Consider the following 18,574-nt stretch of genomic DNA (forward strand, 5'->3'; position numbering starts at 1 on the left):
CTCTTGTTTATCAGGTTTAAACACATCTCGGGCTGGAAAAACATCAATGAATATTCAAATATGTGAGATTAGAAAGGATTACACGTAATTATGTCTCTCGTTTAGACTGTGCTATTGGTTAATCACCATCTGTAGGGACTTTTCCACCTTGTTTATGTCCCGTTTCTGCCAATTCAGATAGATTAAACACGCACCATATGATTTAAGACATCCATTCCCTCTTTAATACTTATCCTGTGTGAAATGAATAGATTATAAAACTTTTGAGATGAGGTTTAAGAGAGGAAACACAACAGACTGACAGATGACTGAAAGCAGCGTGTGGTCACAGCCTGTTAGTTAAAATGCACATGGCCAAAAGTATATGGACACCCCTTCAAATTAGTGGATTCAGCTATTTCAGCCACACCCGTTGCTGACAGATGTATACAATTGAGCACACAGCCATGCAATCTCCATAGATAAACATTGGCAGTAGAATAGCCCGTACTGAAGAGCTCAGTGACTTTCAACGTGGCACCGTCATAGAATGTCACTTTTGCAACAAGTCACTTCATCAAATTTCTGCCCTGCTAGAGCTTCGCCGGTCAACTGTAACTGCTGTTATTGTGAAATGGAAACGTCTAGGAACAACAATGGCTCAGCCGCAAACAATGTTCCCTCAACAACAAAAAATATCACTGAGKCAATTTCAGGTCTGCTGAGCGCAAACTTGAATGTTGTGAAAATTCTGTGCAACTTCCGGCACGCATTTACTGTGAACACTGAAGCTGTTCCCGCTTTAAGTTAGTTTTAACAGTGGCTACTGTGGCTATTTGATCATAATGTGGGCCTACCAGAGTGGCCTGCCATAAAAGAACAATGAGGAAAATGCATCCCATAACGTTTTAACATGGGAATACAGTAGCAGCCAATGTGTGATGTTCAATGTAATGTAGGCCGACATTCTGAGACTGAAAAAAAACATGCTGGACTTGACATGAACCTGTTTATCCACTTTTCCTTCAGAGAAGGAGGCGACTGAAAATGTTGTTGTGTTGTTTGATGCAAGAAACCACTTTACAAAATAAAATGCATCATTATTCCCATACTTACAGAAAATCAGACAAATTATGCTACTTATTGGCTACTTAYCTTATTCAAGCCTGTCTCAAAATACTACACTGTCCCTTTAAAACAAACAAAAAGCTCTTTACCTGACTCACTTTCCAAAGATGTCTAGAAATGCACACATTTTGTGCTCTTGTAGGAAGCAATCACTCCCGCATTGCTGACTACAAATGATCTATACTTCACAGCGCGCACAGAGAAGCACGAGATTTGACTAATCAAAATGTCCACAGTAAAGGGCAATGTTGATAGTGTTAATTAACTAAGGGGGGGAAATCTAGAAAGTTGAGTGATGTTCAATCTCGTGCTTCRCTGTGCGCGCTGTGAAGTGGTAGGTCACACAGTCTCACAGAACAGGACTGCCGAGTGCTGAAGAGCATAGCGTGTAAAAATCGTCTGTCCTCGGTTGCAACACTCACTATCCACTTCCAAACTGCCTCTGGAAGGAATGTCAGCACAATGACTGTTTGTCGGGAGTTTAATGAAATGGGTTTCCATGGTCGAGCAGCCGCATACAAGCCTAAGATCACCATGTGCAACGCCAAGTGTTCGGCTTGTGTGGTGTAAAGCTCGCCGCCATTGGACTCCGGAGCAGTGGAAATGCGTTCCCTGAAGTGATGAATGACGCTTCACCATCTGGCAGTCAGACAGATGAATCTGGGTTTGACGGATGCCAAGAGAACGCTACCTGCTTCAATGCATAGTGCCAACTAATGCCCCTTAGTTCCAGTGGAGGGAAATCTTAACGSTACAGCATACAATGATATTCTAGATGATAAGTGCTTRCAACTTTGTGGCAACGSTTTGGGGAAGGCCCTTTCCTGTTTCAGCATGTCAATGCCCCCGTGCACAAAGCGAGGACCATACAGAAATGGTTTGTTGAGATTGGTGTGGAAGAACTTGACTGGCCTGTACAGAGCCCTGACCTCAACCCCATCGAACACCTTTGYGATGAATTGGAACGTCGACTGTGAGCCAGGCCTAATCGCCCAACATCAGTGCCCAACCTCACAAATCCTCCTGTGGCTGAATGGAAGCAAGTCCCCGCAGCAATGTTCCAACATCTAGTGGAAAGCCTTCCCAGGAGAGTGGAGGCTGTTATAGCAGCTAAGGGGGGACCAACTCCATAATAATGCCCATGATTTTGGAATAATATGTTCGTCATCATTGTATTGCCTATGTAGGCATTTCTTACCACCCCTGCTAAACATAGTAAACACATATTTTCCATGATTTCTCTGTAGCGGTTGTCAAAGCGTTGAACTCCACTGAAATCCAATGAACGTTGTGTCCCAACTGAAAAGTGTGATTTTCCAGAACTGCAGCCTGTACTCTGGGGCGGCAGGTAGCCTAGTGGATAGAGCGTTGGACTTGTAACCAAAAGGTTGCAAGATCAAATCCCCGAGCTGACAAGGTAAAWATCTGCCGTTCTACCCCTGAACAAGGCAGTTAACCCACTGTTCCAAGGCTGCCATTGAAAATTAGAGTTTGTTCTTAATTCACTTGCCAAGTTAAATAAAGATAAAATATTCAAATCATACAACTGCATCTGGAGTTTCATTCTGAGCATCCTTCCTCCATTCAGACACTGTGGAAATGATAACATGTCCTCACTGTGCATCAGTCACTAGAATGAATGCATCACCAGAGGGGTGCATGTAAAATCTAGAGAATGTGAAAACAACTTTAACGTATCCTATGAAACAGGTGACACTTTACAGAGTAAAATATGAATTGAAGTTATCTAACGACACTGACACACAATGAATGTACACCAGGACTACTGTAGATGTTATCATATCAGCCATTCCCTTCGCTGTGATTGGATGTTGTACATGTGTTTCTATACCCAAGTCATAGAAAATCAACCACATGAGACAGACCGTACATTTCTCATTTTTCGGTTTATTGTTGGCATTATGGTGTGTTTATGTGGTGTGACTGTGTATGTGTGTATATTAGATTTTACACTGCATGTGTACAACACCTTTCATTATTTGGCCACTTTTTGTTTTGTTCTTTTTAATTGACCCTTTTTTGGTTACAATAACACAGAATTACCATGGAATTCAATCTAAATTATTACCACTTTTTTTATTTATAGACATGAATTTCAACTTTCAATATCCAAAGGTGAAAAATTAAATAATCAAACCGGATGAAAACTTGGTTTCACATGAAAGATAAGGCTATTCTGTTTTCATGGTAAGAACGCCGCCAACCTGTAAGACCCTCCCAAGCCTTCTACAGCACTTTAAGCAGCGTATGGACCTCTGTCTACACACAATAGGAAACCCACCGAATAGATAGCATACCTTCAGAAAAAGTATATATTGATAGATTTATATATAGATTTATATTCATGTTGAAGCTTTTTAAAAGAGTACAGTTAACACTTCTCACACATTATATAAACTACTGAACAGCTTAGAATTCAAAGGCGAAGCCCATCACTGTCCAGACTCACTATGTTGTGAAAAAAGCAAAAGCAGAACTTTAAAAAAAAATCACAATCTTTCCTTATAAAGTTGAAGTACTGTAGATCTGAGGAGAAGACACCTGACCACACAAACTGAATAGAAAAACAGTCAAGTCTAAAACAGTGGTATTGCATTTAAAATGCACAAAGATCTCCTGTACAACTGGCTTCTGCTGTGAGTATAAACATCTAAAGGGCTCAGTGACGTCGTTGTTCCGTTTCCTGTCTTTTTTTGTAGTTATTTTTTCTGTTTTTTTTCTCTTCTTCTTAAAAGATGTACATTAGTGCTGTAAACAGGCACACACAGATCAGAGAGGAGAGATCCTCCTCCATCTCCTCCCTCGTCCTCCTCCTCCTCCTCCATCGTCCTCCTCCTCCGTCCTCGTCCTCCCCCCTCGTCCTCCTCCTCCGTTCTCGTTCTCCTCCTCCCTTGTTCTCCTCCTCCTTCTCCCTCGTTCTCCTCCCCCTCTATTAGTTCTGTTTTCAACTCTGTCTCAGTCCTGCTGAGAGCGGTGGGGTCCTCGTGTAGAGCTGTCTGCCTGTCCTTCTCCTAACCGTGTCTCTCTGTCCGTCCCCACCACTTCCAACCCCTCCAGAGTCCCATAGATAGTAAAATCCAAGGCCGGCAGTGTTCCAAAAGAATTCCGGAGGGAATGTTGTCCACAGAGTTCCGTGTTCCGTAGGAGGAATGTCAGTCAGACGTGGTACAGCTAAGGAAATGGAACTTGATGCTCTATTTAGTTTTTGTCGTTTTGACTGATTGCGCAAAGTCATGCGGTCTCTGGTATGTCCACGCGAAAGGAGCTAGCAAACCCTTTTCCTCGCTGCAAGCAGAGAACACATGCTGATTAGGGGTCAAGTTTGTCTGCGAGAGAGAATGGATTACAGACAGTGCATCTACAGCAACCTTCATTTATTTACTCAGTGTTGTAAGACAGTCAATGAAACAAGGTTAGGAAGATTAGGAAGCCCTTTCATTCGTTCTCTTGTAGAATCATTTCAATCCGCTCAGTGAAATCACTCATGGATAATGCGTGGGAATATGGGTCTGCGTCTCTGAATTTATTGCACGCCCAATTTATTTAGGATAGCAACAATGAGTCTTAACTCAAAATGGGCCACGGCCGACATAGGAAAAAATAGAGCTACCCCTCCCCCCATACCCCTTTCCCCCTCCGCATGACAGCTCAACAATCCCCCAGCTAGCAGCGGGTCTATGTCATCTCTGTTTGATTAGGGTAATGACCGACCCGGAATCCGCCACAGGGCCTCGCCTGGGCCGCCGTCTCTGGCTACAAAGGGCTCTGTGTGTCCGGATTACTTTATCAGATTAGGGAAAGACACAGCCTCTTAGTATCATGAGACTATCCCCCCTATTCCCACCTGTTATCCCCTTACCAGACCCCCTAACAGACATCCCCTAAACAAGGAATGTCTTGTGGTGATTAACTCTACGACCATGTTTAGTCGATGAGACAGAGAGGAGGAGGAGGGGGTTTAGACAGAGCGGAAGGTGCCATCTTTATCTTTATGGAGTCTCTACCTCATCTGTATTCATCAGAGGTAGTGCTTTGATACAAATATAAATGCTGGTATGCCTGTCAAATGTATCCCTTTTGCCGCATGCCGCGGCTGTGTATTGCGGTAGTAGGTGAGACAGCGTGACTCCAGCAGTTTGAACATTTTGAGCGTGTTGTGTAGAGAGATGAAAGAAACGGGGAACACTTAAGGCGGCACTTGACAAAATTATAATTAAGCATTATCACCAAATTGCAGTGATGAGTATGCTTCTCTTTCTGCCCTTTCAAAGGGGAGTTTCGAAACAGAAATTCCTTATGGAAATATGCCTCTTCTTCCATCTGCTTTCCTCAATTATCTAAAACGGTTTTAATCCTAGGAGCTAGAGTAATACCATCAGATGAATACGAACGAGAGGGTAATCTCTTAGCCTCTATTCTTTTAAACAGATTAAAAACACTCCTTTTTTTTCATTCCCTTTCTGAGCGAGGGAAGCAGCTTGTACGCGAACACATCCATCTCCCCATAATGAGACAGAGCTATACATCATGTCAACGTCTCAGCGATGTCAAAGCGTTCTTATGGATCCCAAACTGTACTCTAATTGATCATGGCACATTTAATTCAAAAGGCACATAGATGGGGCTGCTGGTGGTGGAAGGAGGGATTGAATTGATATGGAAAACTGTGACGGAGGATAAGATCGTCACAGATAGAGAGAGTGATAATGAGGATGTGTGAAAGGAAGAGAGAGAGCTAGTTCAAGTCTGACAAGGGGGGTGAATTAGATGGGTCAGTGGACTTGAAATAATTTCATGGCACTTCGAGCCAATGGGGGAACAATGTAATTTGATTTTTTTTGTTTTGTATTGTTCAAGTCAATCAATCGTCAGATCAGGTTCGGTTGGTTGAGAGAGTAGAGCGGGTTAGCTACAGAGCTGCCGTGCAAATCGGATACTCACTCAAATAGGCAGGTTTGTAAGGCGCTCGCGTGCTAGACAGAAGCGCCTCAAACTCTTTCCTCTCTAGCGTGGCTTGGTTGGCGTGGGTGGCATGGTGGTGGCTGAGGTGGAGGTGGTTTTTGTGGTGGTTTTGGTAGTGGTTTTGGTAGAGGAGGCTGAGGGGCGTCTCTTTGCCAAAGGTGGAGAATGACTTATCGCCCGTTTGCTCTTGGCTTTCAAATACCTCAGTGTCGGGCACAGAGTCCATGCCTGGCACGTGCAGGTTGCTGCGGTAGTCTGCCGCCTGGCGCCCATCGGAGGGCACGAAGGAGGGCATCCAGCAGCGGTCGGAGTGGCCCAGAGCCTTGCACTCCTCTGTGCAGTTAGAGAAGAGATCAGCGCCTGGGAAGTGAGGGAGGACAGAAGAAGAGGGGGGAAGGAGGGAGAGTGGAGAGATAGTGGTCATAAAGGGCACACTCCGTTCATATTCAAACAAGGTAAAAAGGAAGCAGGAGAAACAAGCACACACACACAAACACAAGCTGCTGTGTGTGTGTGTGTGTGTGTATGTGTGTGTGTGCGCATGCGGGTGTAGACTCAGATATCTTATTCCTCGTCACATGGTTCTCTCTTTCACATATGAGATCAAAGCCAGCCCCCATCTAATGAAACAGCAGTGTACGTGGTGAGAGATAAACTCTCAGCCTCGCTGCACAGCAAAAACACCCTAGGAAGCCCAGCATGCACAGGGAAAGGTCAGAAGGTCTTTCTACCCGCGTCTTTCTACCGATACACTAGAGAGATTCAAGCAAAAACAGCCCTTTGTGAAAACCAACCAAGACTTCTAAAATACACAGTAAAGTTGTACATGCAATACATGATACTTCAAGTTCTAAGAGGGATGCGTATTCATGTATTATGTACGATGTGTATTGTATTTATTAGAATTTTTTTGCCATTTGGAAATAGAGAAACAGGCTAAATTCATTGAATCATTGGCTGAGGTTGGAGGTTGAGAGATCAGTAAAGGGATAGTATTTTCCTGTCCCTCTATGGTAGTCTCTCTCTCTGTGATCTCTCAGCAGGTCTGACTGGTCACGCTGAGTGAGAGACGTGTTTATAACCATTAACACCACACTACTACACTCTCAGAGCTTATTGTGACCAAGCTATTGGATCATGGAAACCACGGGCTCAAAATGATTGGATTTCCTCGGTTATTCACATCCTTTCAAACTGGCCATGCAATTACATCAAATGAATGATTGCAAGATCAACAACTGTTGAAATAAACCAGAGTCCATCAGCATTCTGTCAAAGAGGACGTTCATTCTGAGGTTATTCTTCATGAATGTGCAAGTGAGCCCATTAAGAGGACCACAATGGAAATAAGTCCCAGACTTTATTGTGTGTTATCCTCGATGATTTTATAAATGTGAATGTATGGCTTTTAAGTTTTTTGTGTGCTTGTTTTTTAAAAATGGTCGAATTAATAAACTAAATTAAAAGCCTGTGAATAACAAATCAAATCAATGTATGATTCAATTCGGATAGATACTAATATTTTGGGATTAAGCAAAACCAGGGTTTTTCCAAACTTAATCTGTATCAGTCGTAGTCCATGGTTTAGTCTACGTTTTTAAGTCAAACATACTGTAAGTCCTTTGTTGTGTGTGTCTGAGTAAAACCCAAACTGCTCACCAACAGTATCCTCAGATAATCCTATGATATAGACTGATTAAGCTTCAGACTGCTGTGTGTGTGTGTGTGTGTGTGTGTGTGTGTGTGTGTGTGTGTGTGTGTGTGTGTGTGTGTGGTGTGTGTGGGTGTGTGTGTGTGTGTGTGTGGTGTGCGTGTGTGTGTGTTTCTGCGCCCGGGTCAGCATAGGAAGAATTTGCTGTTACAAAGAGGATTAATTTGGCTCGGCGTCGTTAACCTCTTGGGAAAACGCCGAGGTTCCTCACAGAGAGTTTGTTATTTAAATATTAACAAACACCATAAATACACCATCACGTTGAGTGTCAGCACAGAAAGTTAAGTTTGACCTATGACATTATGTATCTACTAATAGAGACTCCATACGCAATAGATCAATGAGTGGTTTCGGTAACACTTTATTTGGATAGTCCATCTGTAGATGCTTTACAGACTATCTACAGACTATCAGTAACATTTCAACTAACTATTACTTAACCCTGACTTTAACCCTTATCCTAACCCTAAATGTCACCATAACCCTTATTCTTAGCCTAACCCTAATCCTAACCTTAGCCAGCGTTGCTTATCAACAGATAGTTTGTTGTAGTATGACCACCTGTAGAGGATCTACAGATGGACTATCCAAATAGTGTGGCTGTGTTTCCCTACCATACATTTACCACTCATTTCAGTGGTACCTGCACTTCTTTAGATAATCACCAAAGCAATGTAACAATAACCTGTGACCCTGGATACTGAACATATTTCCATATCCAACAATCACACAACGAGGCTTTTGAATATGAATTTCTTTTGCATTTTAATAGGGCCCGTGCTCTGGCATTTAGAGTCTGGAGAAGTGATAAGGCACACAAGCACACACACACACACACACACACACACACACACACACACACACACACACACACACACACACACACACACACACACACACACACACACACACACACACAACACACACACACACACACACACACACACACACACCACACTCCGAGGGAAGCGTCTCCGCTACAAGAGCCAGATCAAGACTTTTTGATATTTCTTGACATTTTAGCAGATTAGATGTTCCCTGAGGCACATTAGGTGTATCTTCAGAAGAAAAAAACTACGAAAGGAAAAACACCACTGTGTATCGAATTGACCTGTCATCATAAAGCTGAAGGTTTATTAAAAGATGTGAATGAATATCCACATTATTTCTGGCCGTAGTACTTTAACGATTTTACCGATCAAACATGAGAAAAGAATTACAGCCCCAGTCGAAGGCTATATAGTACATCAGTCTGACTTTAATATGCACTGAAAGCACTGTGTCAACACGTCTCTCCCTTATTCAGAGAGAGAGAGAGAGAGAGAGAGAGAGAGAGAGAGAGAGAGAGAGAGAGAGAGAGAAGAGAGAGAGAGAGAGAGAGAGGAGAGAGGAGAGAGAGAGAGAGAGAGAGAGAGAGAGAGAGAGAGAGAGAGAGGAGAAGAGAGAGAGAGGAGAGAGAGAGAGAGAGAGAAGAGAAGGGAGAGAGAGAGAGAGAGAGAGAGAGAGAGAAATGAAGATTGTTCAAGGGAGAGAGACTGTAAATGCACTGACCCCCTACTTTATTGTGTACGTCTCTATCTTCTGATTCTGCATGGCTCTCGCGCAGGGCAAACAGCAGTCTTGATAATAACCTTCATTTGGTAATTGGTATGCAGAGGTCTGAAAATGAATTACTGATCAGCGAGCTGTTACCACAGCGATAACGTGAACCGCAGGCCTAAGGAGGGATTCGCCACGGCAACTGGGGGAATGGGGAGGGGGAAAGATGGAGAGGGGGATATTGAGGTGGGAAGGAATGTCAATTCCAAAGTTCCAAAACAGTATGGTGACAATGTTTCCATAATAACAGTCTATATAAGATAAGCTATGTCATCTCTGATACCAGAAGAGTACTCTACTTATTCCATCCAATATCAACAAACCTATATTCACCTAAATGATCACCATTTTCAATGACAATCACAGTGCTATAGTTACTCTATGGTTCACCCTGTCCTCATTATATTTGGGAATGTTTCATGGAAAATGAAACATGTCATTAAGAAAAACCATGAGGTTTTGACATGTCAGCAAACTCAATTATCACTTATCAAATAAGCGCAGTGATTTCCAAGAGTTGTGCAAGCAGACGATGCTAAGCCACGCTATCAATTATCCTAATCAAACAAAGACTAAATGCACAGCAATTAATCTCTTTAAAGACATTAAGCTCTCTGATAATTCCATAACAAAGCAACAGTAGCCTATTGCCATACAAGGATACTCAAAGTCAAACGCAAAGACAGCAAAGTCCACTCAATACCACACCACGGAGTCAACACTTAGCATTAGGAGTCTGGTCAAGCCCTCCATGAAGTAAATAAGGGTTCTATGAACAAGGAAGTATAGCTCCTGCAGTCTCTGTATCGAAGAAGCTAATACTAGCCTGTAGCATCTAATATGGCTAAAACGTATGTAGAAATAAACCACCTAAATAAATGCCTTTTGTTTGAACATCAATGGTGTTCAATCTGAGAAGTGACTTTATAAAGAAGTCCAAGCTAACCAGATACAACTTTAAAAGAAAAGTAGGCTAAATAAAACAGGATGCTTCCTTAAAAACGTCTGTGTATATCCACAGGCTTACAATAGTGGCATTGTTATTTCTAGACATGGCTCATTTCGCATGATGTGGGTTCACCCTCTGGGCTGACCATGTTGCTATCTAAAAAACCATAGGCATTGACACACACACACACACACACACACAGACGCGGCTGGACCAAAGCAATCACACGGATTAATGAAGAGATAACGGAATTCATAGCTGAGAAGACCGATTGTAAAAACCCGGGATGTGATCCTTTAGGTAGAGCAGATAAAAGCTGACGGGCAATCAGGAATGCGGTCAGTGCGGTGGTAGGGGCCTAGGGCGGGCGGCAGCACCCAGCGCAGTCAATTAATCAATCGTTTGTTTGTCTGCGACCGCAACTTATTTGGTCCCGTTCCCACACCAGACCGCACCGCCCAATGACAAGCCGTTTCCGTCATGTGGTCCCTAGCAGCGGGCCCACCCTCATTAACGACCTTGCATTTTTACTAACAACAGGCTTAAATTCAGCAGAACGTCATTGTCTCAAAACATTAACGAGATTGAGCTACAGCCAGGAGAGCGAATGCACATTCACAGGAGACTAAAATATACGAAAACAGCCCACTGTTATAGTTGTATAAACCAGAAGAGTTAGAAAAACACTATAGGCAATATTTTATAAGTCCTAAGCACATTTTCAACATTTGAGATGGAGAGAATGAGTATGGCACGACTAGTCTGGAACTCTGAAAGCAGCGGATATTCGTGCAGCTCATAATGAGTCGCTTACATTTCAGCACCACAATGGGAAGAGAGCAGTGGTGATGACAGAGAAACGGCAGCCACGGGAGCTGGATGACGAGAGAGCAACAAGCCGCACAACCAGCCAAGAACTAACAAGGGGACAGTGGTGGATGAACTTACCCGTAGAGTGACCTCGATTGGTGGCGTCATGGTCACTGTCGCCCTGTTCGCTGTCACCGTGACCACTGTCTTTAGAGCTAACGAGATCCGCTTCTTGGAAAGCCGAACTGGGCACAGAATAGGGGAAGAATAAAGAACATTGAAGACTGAAGTGTATTGAAGATAGTGGTGGGCCTCATTTATTTTCAAACGTATGTAAAAAATAATACAAAATAAAAAGTTGACCAAAAAATGACGCAATGTCAATATCACAATCTTCATCGTCATCATAATTCATTATCCTGCACTTCATTGTCATCATAATTGATTGGGAGTGTATTCACAGGTGGGCAGCGCCAGAAAGAAAACCATTCCTAGGTATTGAGTCTTGTTGGCATGCTTGTGGTTTGTAGAGTCCCTCCCCTCTGGCATTGAATGGCCACTCTAAACAACACTCTCAATCACATCACTCGCAGGGCACCAGGTGTGCGTGCTCGTGCTCCTTACCTGTTCACACGCCGAGGTCTGTCCACCAGGTAACTGAGTTCGGCTCGCTGATGTTTGGTCTGAAAGAGATAGGCGGGACATTCCTGTGTTTGGGACGTGTTGGTATTTGATCATCAAAATAGGATGTTCATGAGAACACAAAATAACACTAATTAAATCTGGTAAAGGGAAGGGGGGTACCTGGTCAATTGTACAACTGAATGCATTCAACTGAAATGCGTCTTCCGCATTTAACCCAACCCCTCTGAATCAGAGGTATATATTATATATATATATATATATATATGATATATAAGATATATGATATCTTATTGATATTTGACGTTAGATTTTCCCAATCTGGCCCTCAACCATCACGGTCACCTAATAATCCCCAGTTTACAATTGGCTCATTCATCCCCCTCCTCTCCCCTGTAACTATTCCCCAGGTCGTTGCTGCAAATGAGAACGTGTTCTCAGTCAACTTACCTGGTAAAATAACGGTAAAATAAAACAATATTTTTTTTTTGAAGTGATGTTCTCATCTAGGCCTATATTTTGAGAGGTGCCGTTTTAGGCCCTCTACCCGAGAGCATAGATAGATACCTACTAATACCTACTGCCAGGGAGAAAATTAAGTGGTGCACCTATTCAGGCTGGCTGAACTATAGACGGATCTTTGTTCTTGTGCGACTCAGCACGATCGTGACTGGTGTGCGTAATGTGTGTGTTCTCACAGGGGACATGGACATTGCGCAGACAACAGAAACACAGAAACACACACACACACCAGCCTTCAAGGCGCCCATATATTAGCCTCATTGATGCTTATCTTATTCCAAATCCAGCCTACTTCAAAATRACTTCTGAGCAGAACGTAAACATGCAATCATTACTATTGCAATGATAATCTATCTCCCGCAGGACTGCCAACCGCAACATGTCAGCAACTAGCAATCATGTTCGGTTGAATTGCCGTTCCGGAAATTAATTGCAGGATATGCAGGATTATGTATTATGGAAAATAACAAACATATTTGTAGAGGACTCTGTTTAAACAATGGGGTGATGCAACATACAGGAAGTTATCGTCAATTTTAGGGATGCTTAATTAATTAACTTCCCTGGCAATGCGTAATGCATCTTATTTTTTATGACATTTTATCTATATACTAATAGCAGCAGTGAGGATGTTTTTAAACAAGCATATGTTTGCGGTTATCTCAATCTATATGCAATATACTGATAGCAATTACATGCTGTGGGTTTTTGGGGTTCGAAGGTATGAGAGGACTCTTACCTCGCTTGATAAAATGCTGCCGTTTGATATGATGTCGGGTTGCTGGTCAGTGTACCCTGTCACTATGGCCCCGCACGGGTTGTGTTCCGTGTCTGTGCTCCTAGATGGGCTACACGGCTTTAGGAACATGAGGTCGGTTTTGGCCGACTCCGGAGTCAGACATACCTGGTAGCAATAGTTCTGATTTTGGTGGTGAGAGCCGAAGCTCCCGGACTCTTCCACTGGCACCTGGGCTGTACCGGCCCCGGTGACGTTGGCGCTCTGCACCAGCATTATATCGGACTTGCTGAGCTTTTTCTTGCGGGCTCGCGCATGCCTGCTGCAGCATGTGGCGCACCCGAGGCAGCAATCACTGGTGAGGCACGTGTAGATGTTTAGCTTTTTGTCCTTCTGGCAGCGCACGGCCAGCACGATCATAGCCAGGAGGAAGATGAAGGAGACGGAGCCCAGGGCGATGATGAGGATGAGGGTGAGGTCCAGCGATGTCTCCTTGGACTTGGCGGTGCCCCTCTCCCGGTGGTCCTCCACCACGCTGTCCACCAGCACCACGAACACACTGGCGGTGGAGGAGAGGGGTGGCTGGCCGTGGTCCCTCACCTCTATCAACAGGTCATACATCTGGTTTGGGTCCCGCTTGGTGGAGACGCGCCGGGCAGTGCGCAATTCTCCGGTCCTCCAGTCCATGCGGAACATGCCGTTCTCGTTCCCCCGCTGGATGCTGTAGGAGAGCCGTGCGTTCTCGCCGTCATCTGCGTCCATGGCGACGATACGGGTCACCAGGTAGCCAGGCTCAGCGGAGCGGGGCAGCGGCTCTCTCGCAGTGCCATTTTTACCCAGAGGAGCAATGACTGAGGGAGGGTTGTCATTCTGGTCTACGATGATCACTTTGACCGTGGCGTTCGAGGAGAGCTCGGGGCTACCTGCATCTTTCGCCTGAACCGTGAAAGTGAAGTCTTTAAGCTGCTCGTAATCGAATGATCTGAGTGCGTAAAGGTAGCCCGTTTCCTCGTTGATTGACACATATGTTTTCACAGACATACCCTGAATATCACAATCCATTATGGAGTAACTAATTAGAGCGTTCTGTCCAACGTCTGGGTCCAAAGCTGTCACAGCGTGGATATAAGCTCCTGGCACATTATTTTCAGTCACATACACATCATATATGGGCTGCGTAAACGTTGGGGCATTGTCATTTTCATCCGACACTTGCACTTTGATTGATTTACTGGTTGCGAGGGAAGGGCTCCCTGTATCCTTGGCAACTACAGTCACTGAATAAGAGTCAGCATTCTCCCTATTTAGAGGTCCGTCTGTTACAATGGTGAAATAGTTCCTAAAGGAGGGTTTGAGTTTGAACGGGACATCACCGAGGATTTCAACATGAATCTTTCCGTTTTCCTCGGCATCTTTGTCCGTCACGCTCAGCAGGGCTATAACGGTTCCTGTGGCTGCCCTCTCGCTCACCGACTCAGTCACGGTGCTAAAGGTGATATCAGGAGCATTATCATTTACGTCTGTCACTTTCACCAGAACTTTACAGTGTGCAGCCACGGCATTGGGTCCAAGATCTTTCGCCTGAACGAATATTTGATATAAGCTGCTCTCTTCAAAATCCACCTCGCCGCACACCTCGATTCGTCCAGTGCGCGCGTCTATGGCGAACAGATCCTTGACGCGGCTGGAGATGTGGTTACTGAATGAATACACTATCTCCCCGTTCTGCCCCTCGTCCAAGTCGGTGGCGTTCAGTTGGATAACGAGGGTCCCCACCGGTGCGTTCTCCTGAAGGCTCACCGAATACACCGGCTGGTCAAACACGGGCACGTTGTCGTTAGAATCCAGCACTTTGACCACCAGCAGAGCAGTGCCTGTCCGTGGAGGCTGCCCCCCGTCTACCGCAGTTAGCACGTACCTGTGGGCCGCCTGCTGCTCCCTGTCCAGCGGCTTCTCCAGCACCAGCTCTGCGAATTTGTTCCCGTCGGTCTGCGTCTGCACATCCAGGTAGAAGTAGTTATTGGTGGTGATGTCGTATGTGCGCAGCGCGTTGGAGCCCACGTCCGGATCGAATGCACTCTCAAGAGGGAACCGGGTACCGGGGGTAGCGCTCTCTGAAATCTCCACGGTGATGTCGGTCTCGGGGAAGCTGGGCGGATTGTCATTGATATCCACGACCTCTATCTCCACGCGGAACAGCTCGAGTGGGTTCTCCAGAAACACTTCAAGGTGTAATAGGCAGCTGGCACTCTGCTTGCAGATCTGCTCCCGGTCAATTCTTTCGTTGACGAACAGAATCCCGTTCTCCATGTTCACTTCCAGGTACGGCGTCCGCGAGCTAGGCACCACCTGGAAGCGCCGCGAGGCGATTTTGGTCATGTCCAGTCCAAGGTCCTCGGCGATATTCCCTACGAACGTGCCGTGATCCGCCTCCTCTGGCACAGAGTAGCGTATCTGTGAGACCACTCCATTTGTAATACACAGAAGAAGGAATAGCACAATCATCGCCAAAGAACAAGTGTACTTTGGAAAAAATCTTATCCTTTTTTATTTAACGCGTCAATTCCCATTACCATTAGTCCAAGGAAAGTCCCCAAAATGTATAAGGCTTTGGGAGAAAAAAAATGGTCTTTTAGTAGTCCCGTCAACCGTGGACCATCTTTGTGATGGTTAATGCAGGTCTGATTACACCCAAAACCCTGTCTTCACTGCCAAATCAACAAGCTCTGGGCTACTTCAGATGCGTCCGTTTATGGCAGCAGTGCACATTCCAATGATGCGCAGTGCTATTTAAGTGATGAGGAGATTACTCTAAATGCATATATCAATTTTAAAACATCATAATCCGTATCATGCACGTAATCGATGCATTTTGTCATGAGCTTTTTCTAATTATGCCTATTCACAAACAGCCACTGTTGTCTGACTTTCTCTCTCTCTCTCTCTCTCCGTGATATCTGCTCCTTATAGCGCACACACTGCTGCGGTCTCCTCTCCGACAACTGAATGCTGTTCACTCAACTATTCGCTTTTTCCGCAGCGCACCTACTCTACCAGCCAACGGGATCTTCGGGCACCAGCAGAGATCACTCCTCATTGGACGTTTGGGACGTCTGTTAACAGTGGACAGCGCTCTATGTGATGTGACGCTCCCCGCCTAGTTGCTGGTTCGAGCTGAATACCTAACGAGGAAGATACATTTGAAAGAGGGGAGGAAGTTTGGGGTTTTATTGTTTTTAACTAAACCACAACGCACCATTTCTTGTTTTTTAGGAAAACGTAACACAATAATTAATTACATGATTGTCATTGATTGATGTGTAGACTATTTGTTTGAGGATAATGTATGGAAATGCGAGATGAATAGGCCAGATATGAGTCAATCACGTATATTCTGATGAGGCGTGTACGCTCCACAGTGTGAGTATTCCTCATGCAGCCAACAGCCTACTCCTTTTTAACTGCGCTCACACTAAACAGGGATACTTGTTTGCAATATTTCTGAGCCTCTATCGACACAAGGTGTAAACCACAGACCTTACACGTCCCCTAGCGGCCAAGAGAGAAACATCAAATACAGTTCACCGGTTCAAATCTCGCCTAGTATGACATAGGTTACACATATCTTATTTTCATTTTTGTGTGTTGTTTCCTTTGTTACGATGTGCTGATAAAGCTGGATGAAAAAGATCCCACATCACAGGAGCTGTCCGTGACGTCAGACAGTACCAAAACGCACATTCACAGGCAAGACATACAAAAGAAAGTGATTCATACACAAGACAAATATATTGTAACTTAAGTGGAAACTGGCCTGGAATAGTGCACATGCTTGATCTAAAGTGTAGTGCATTATTAGATGATCAATGTAGTAATTCTATTGAAATCTAATCTAATCTAATGAAAAAAAAGGAACAAGGCCATATGTTAATGTTATAGAGGGGAGTATGTGCACCGGCCTGGTAGGACTGAATGGAGTGCTATGTCTGAGATCTAACTTTAGAGTGCCCATTGTGGTGAGTGGTACACTGATGACGCATCACATATTGTGAGGCATTGGTTACTATTRTGGATGTACTTTTACTTCTAATGAAATAAAATGAATTCCTCCCAATACTCTTACACAACAGCCTTTTCCTGTGTGTTTTTATTTGCTATCACCGATTTGAAAGGACTTGATAGATTGCTGGCAGTCTATGGGGGTCTCTCTCTCTCTCTCTCTCTCTCTCTCTCTCTCTCTCTCTCTCTCTCTCCCTCTCCCTCTCATATAAAGCCCTCATAAATATGTCATATAAAAGTATTCATTGCCTGGTCCTCAGAGGTCTGTGTTTCTAAGGATTGTACTGAAAAACAGTTAATGACTTGGTCAGTGTTTGGAGTGGGGTAAAGTTGCCCCTGGACACTGATCTGAGCTCATTTTTGTATTTCTCTCCCCTATGTTTTAAGGTTAGGAATGTGGCAGGGTAAGCTGATCCTAGATCTGTGCCTGTGGGCTGATTCCACCCAGAGCCATTCCAGTGGGCATGGACTGATGAACACAGGTGATAAGAGGGGGACCKTGTTCAGGCTGCCAGAGACCAAGAGCTCCCCCTAGTGAGCAACAACGCCACTACACCCTTTCTTCCCCTTTTGCACTACTTCCTCTTATCCTCATTGATCCAAAAAGGGGACATTTCAGATTTCCTGCATGGGCTCCAGCAAAGGAACCTACCACACATTTTAGCAGGCAATTGGCAATTGCCAAAGCAATTGCAAATTGCAAATCATGATATGCCACAGGGAGGGTCAACATCAGTTGCATCCAAGAGGAGATCTTCTCCTAAAATCAAGTCACATCAAACTAGGAGAGTCTATCCGACGTGCTGCTGTACACTCTCGTAGACAGGGGAGAGTGCTACAAGTGTGTGTGTACACATACAACAACAATCCACCACTCCCTACGGCTACACATACAACACAATCCACCACTCCCTACGGCTACAACATACAACACAATCCACCACTCCTACGGCTACAACATACAACACAATCCACCACTCCCTACGGCTAACAACATACAACACAATCCACCACTCCCTACGGGCTACAACATACAACACAATCCACCACTCCCTACGGGCTACAACATACACACACAATCCACCACTCCCTACGGGCTACAACATACAACACAATCCACCACTCCCTACGGGCTACAACATACAACACAATCCACCACTCCCTACGGGCTACAACATACAACACAATCCACCTCCCTACGGGCTACAACTACAACACAATCCACCACTCCCTACGGGCTACCACATACAACACAATCACCACTCCCTACGGGCTACAACATAACAACACAATCCACCACTCCCTACGGGCTACAACATACAAACACAATCCACCACTCCCTACGGGCTACAACATACAACACAATCCACCACTCCCTACGGGCTACAACATACAACACAATCCACCACTCCCTACGGGCTACAACATACAACACAATCCACCATCCATACAGGCT

The 18,574-nt window shown here is 44.6% G+C and overlaps 1 protein-coding gene across 3 annotated transcripts; it reads right to left on the reverse strand.

The window, feature by feature from the left end:
* Window positions 1-2,995: 2,995 nt before the first annotated feature.
* LOC111965731 (protocadherin-10-like) lies at window positions 2,996-16,077 on the reverse strand. 3 transcript variants are annotated; one of them, XM_023989995.2, is made up of 5 exons: window positions 13,228-16,077; window positions 11,784-11,842; window positions 11,298-11,404; window positions 6,070-6,450; window positions 2,996-4,413 (listed from the first exon to the last, which is right to left on the reverse strand). In XM_023989995.2, exons 1-5 carry the CDS (start codon window positions 15,562-15,564, stop codon window positions 4,394-4,396), a joined length of 2,904 nt encoding a protein of 967 aa, XP_023845763.1. In that variant the 5' UTR covers window positions 15,565-16,077; the 3' UTR covers window positions 2,996-4,393. The 3 variants fall into 3 exon arrangements, with proteins under 3 accessions (XP_023845763.1, XP_070300306.1, XP_023845762.1); XM_070444205.1 differs by having other exon boundaries at window positions 6,293-6,450; window positions 13,063-16,076; XM_023989994.2 differs by having other exon boundaries at window positions 13,063-16,076.
* Between the last annotated feature and the right edge of the window lie 2,497 nt (window positions 16,078-18,574).

Source organism: Salvelinus sp. IW2-2015, linkage group LG6.2, assembly GCF_002910315.2.
Source record: "Salvelinus sp. IW2-2015 linkage group LG6.2, ASM291031v2, whole genome shotgun sequence".
In the NCBI taxonomy this organism is placed as follows: Eukaryota; Metazoa; Chordata; class Actinopteri; order Salmoniformes; family Salmonidae; genus Salvelinus; species Salvelinus sp. IW2-2015.

Coding starts and splice junctions, on each gene's coding strand:
- LOC111965731 (XM_023989994.2), bottom strand. CDS start 15,564: ATGATTGTGCTATTCCTTCTTCTGTGTATTACAAATGGAGTGGTCTCA. Junction 11,405..11,783: donor AGACCTCGGCGTGTGAACAG/GTAAGGAGCACG, acceptor TTCTGTGCCCAG/TTCGGCTTTCCAAGAAGCGG. Junction 4,414..6,069: donor TTACAAACCTGCCTATTTGA/GTGAGTATCCGA, acceptor CTCTGCTTGCAG/CGAGGAAAAGGGTTTGCTAG.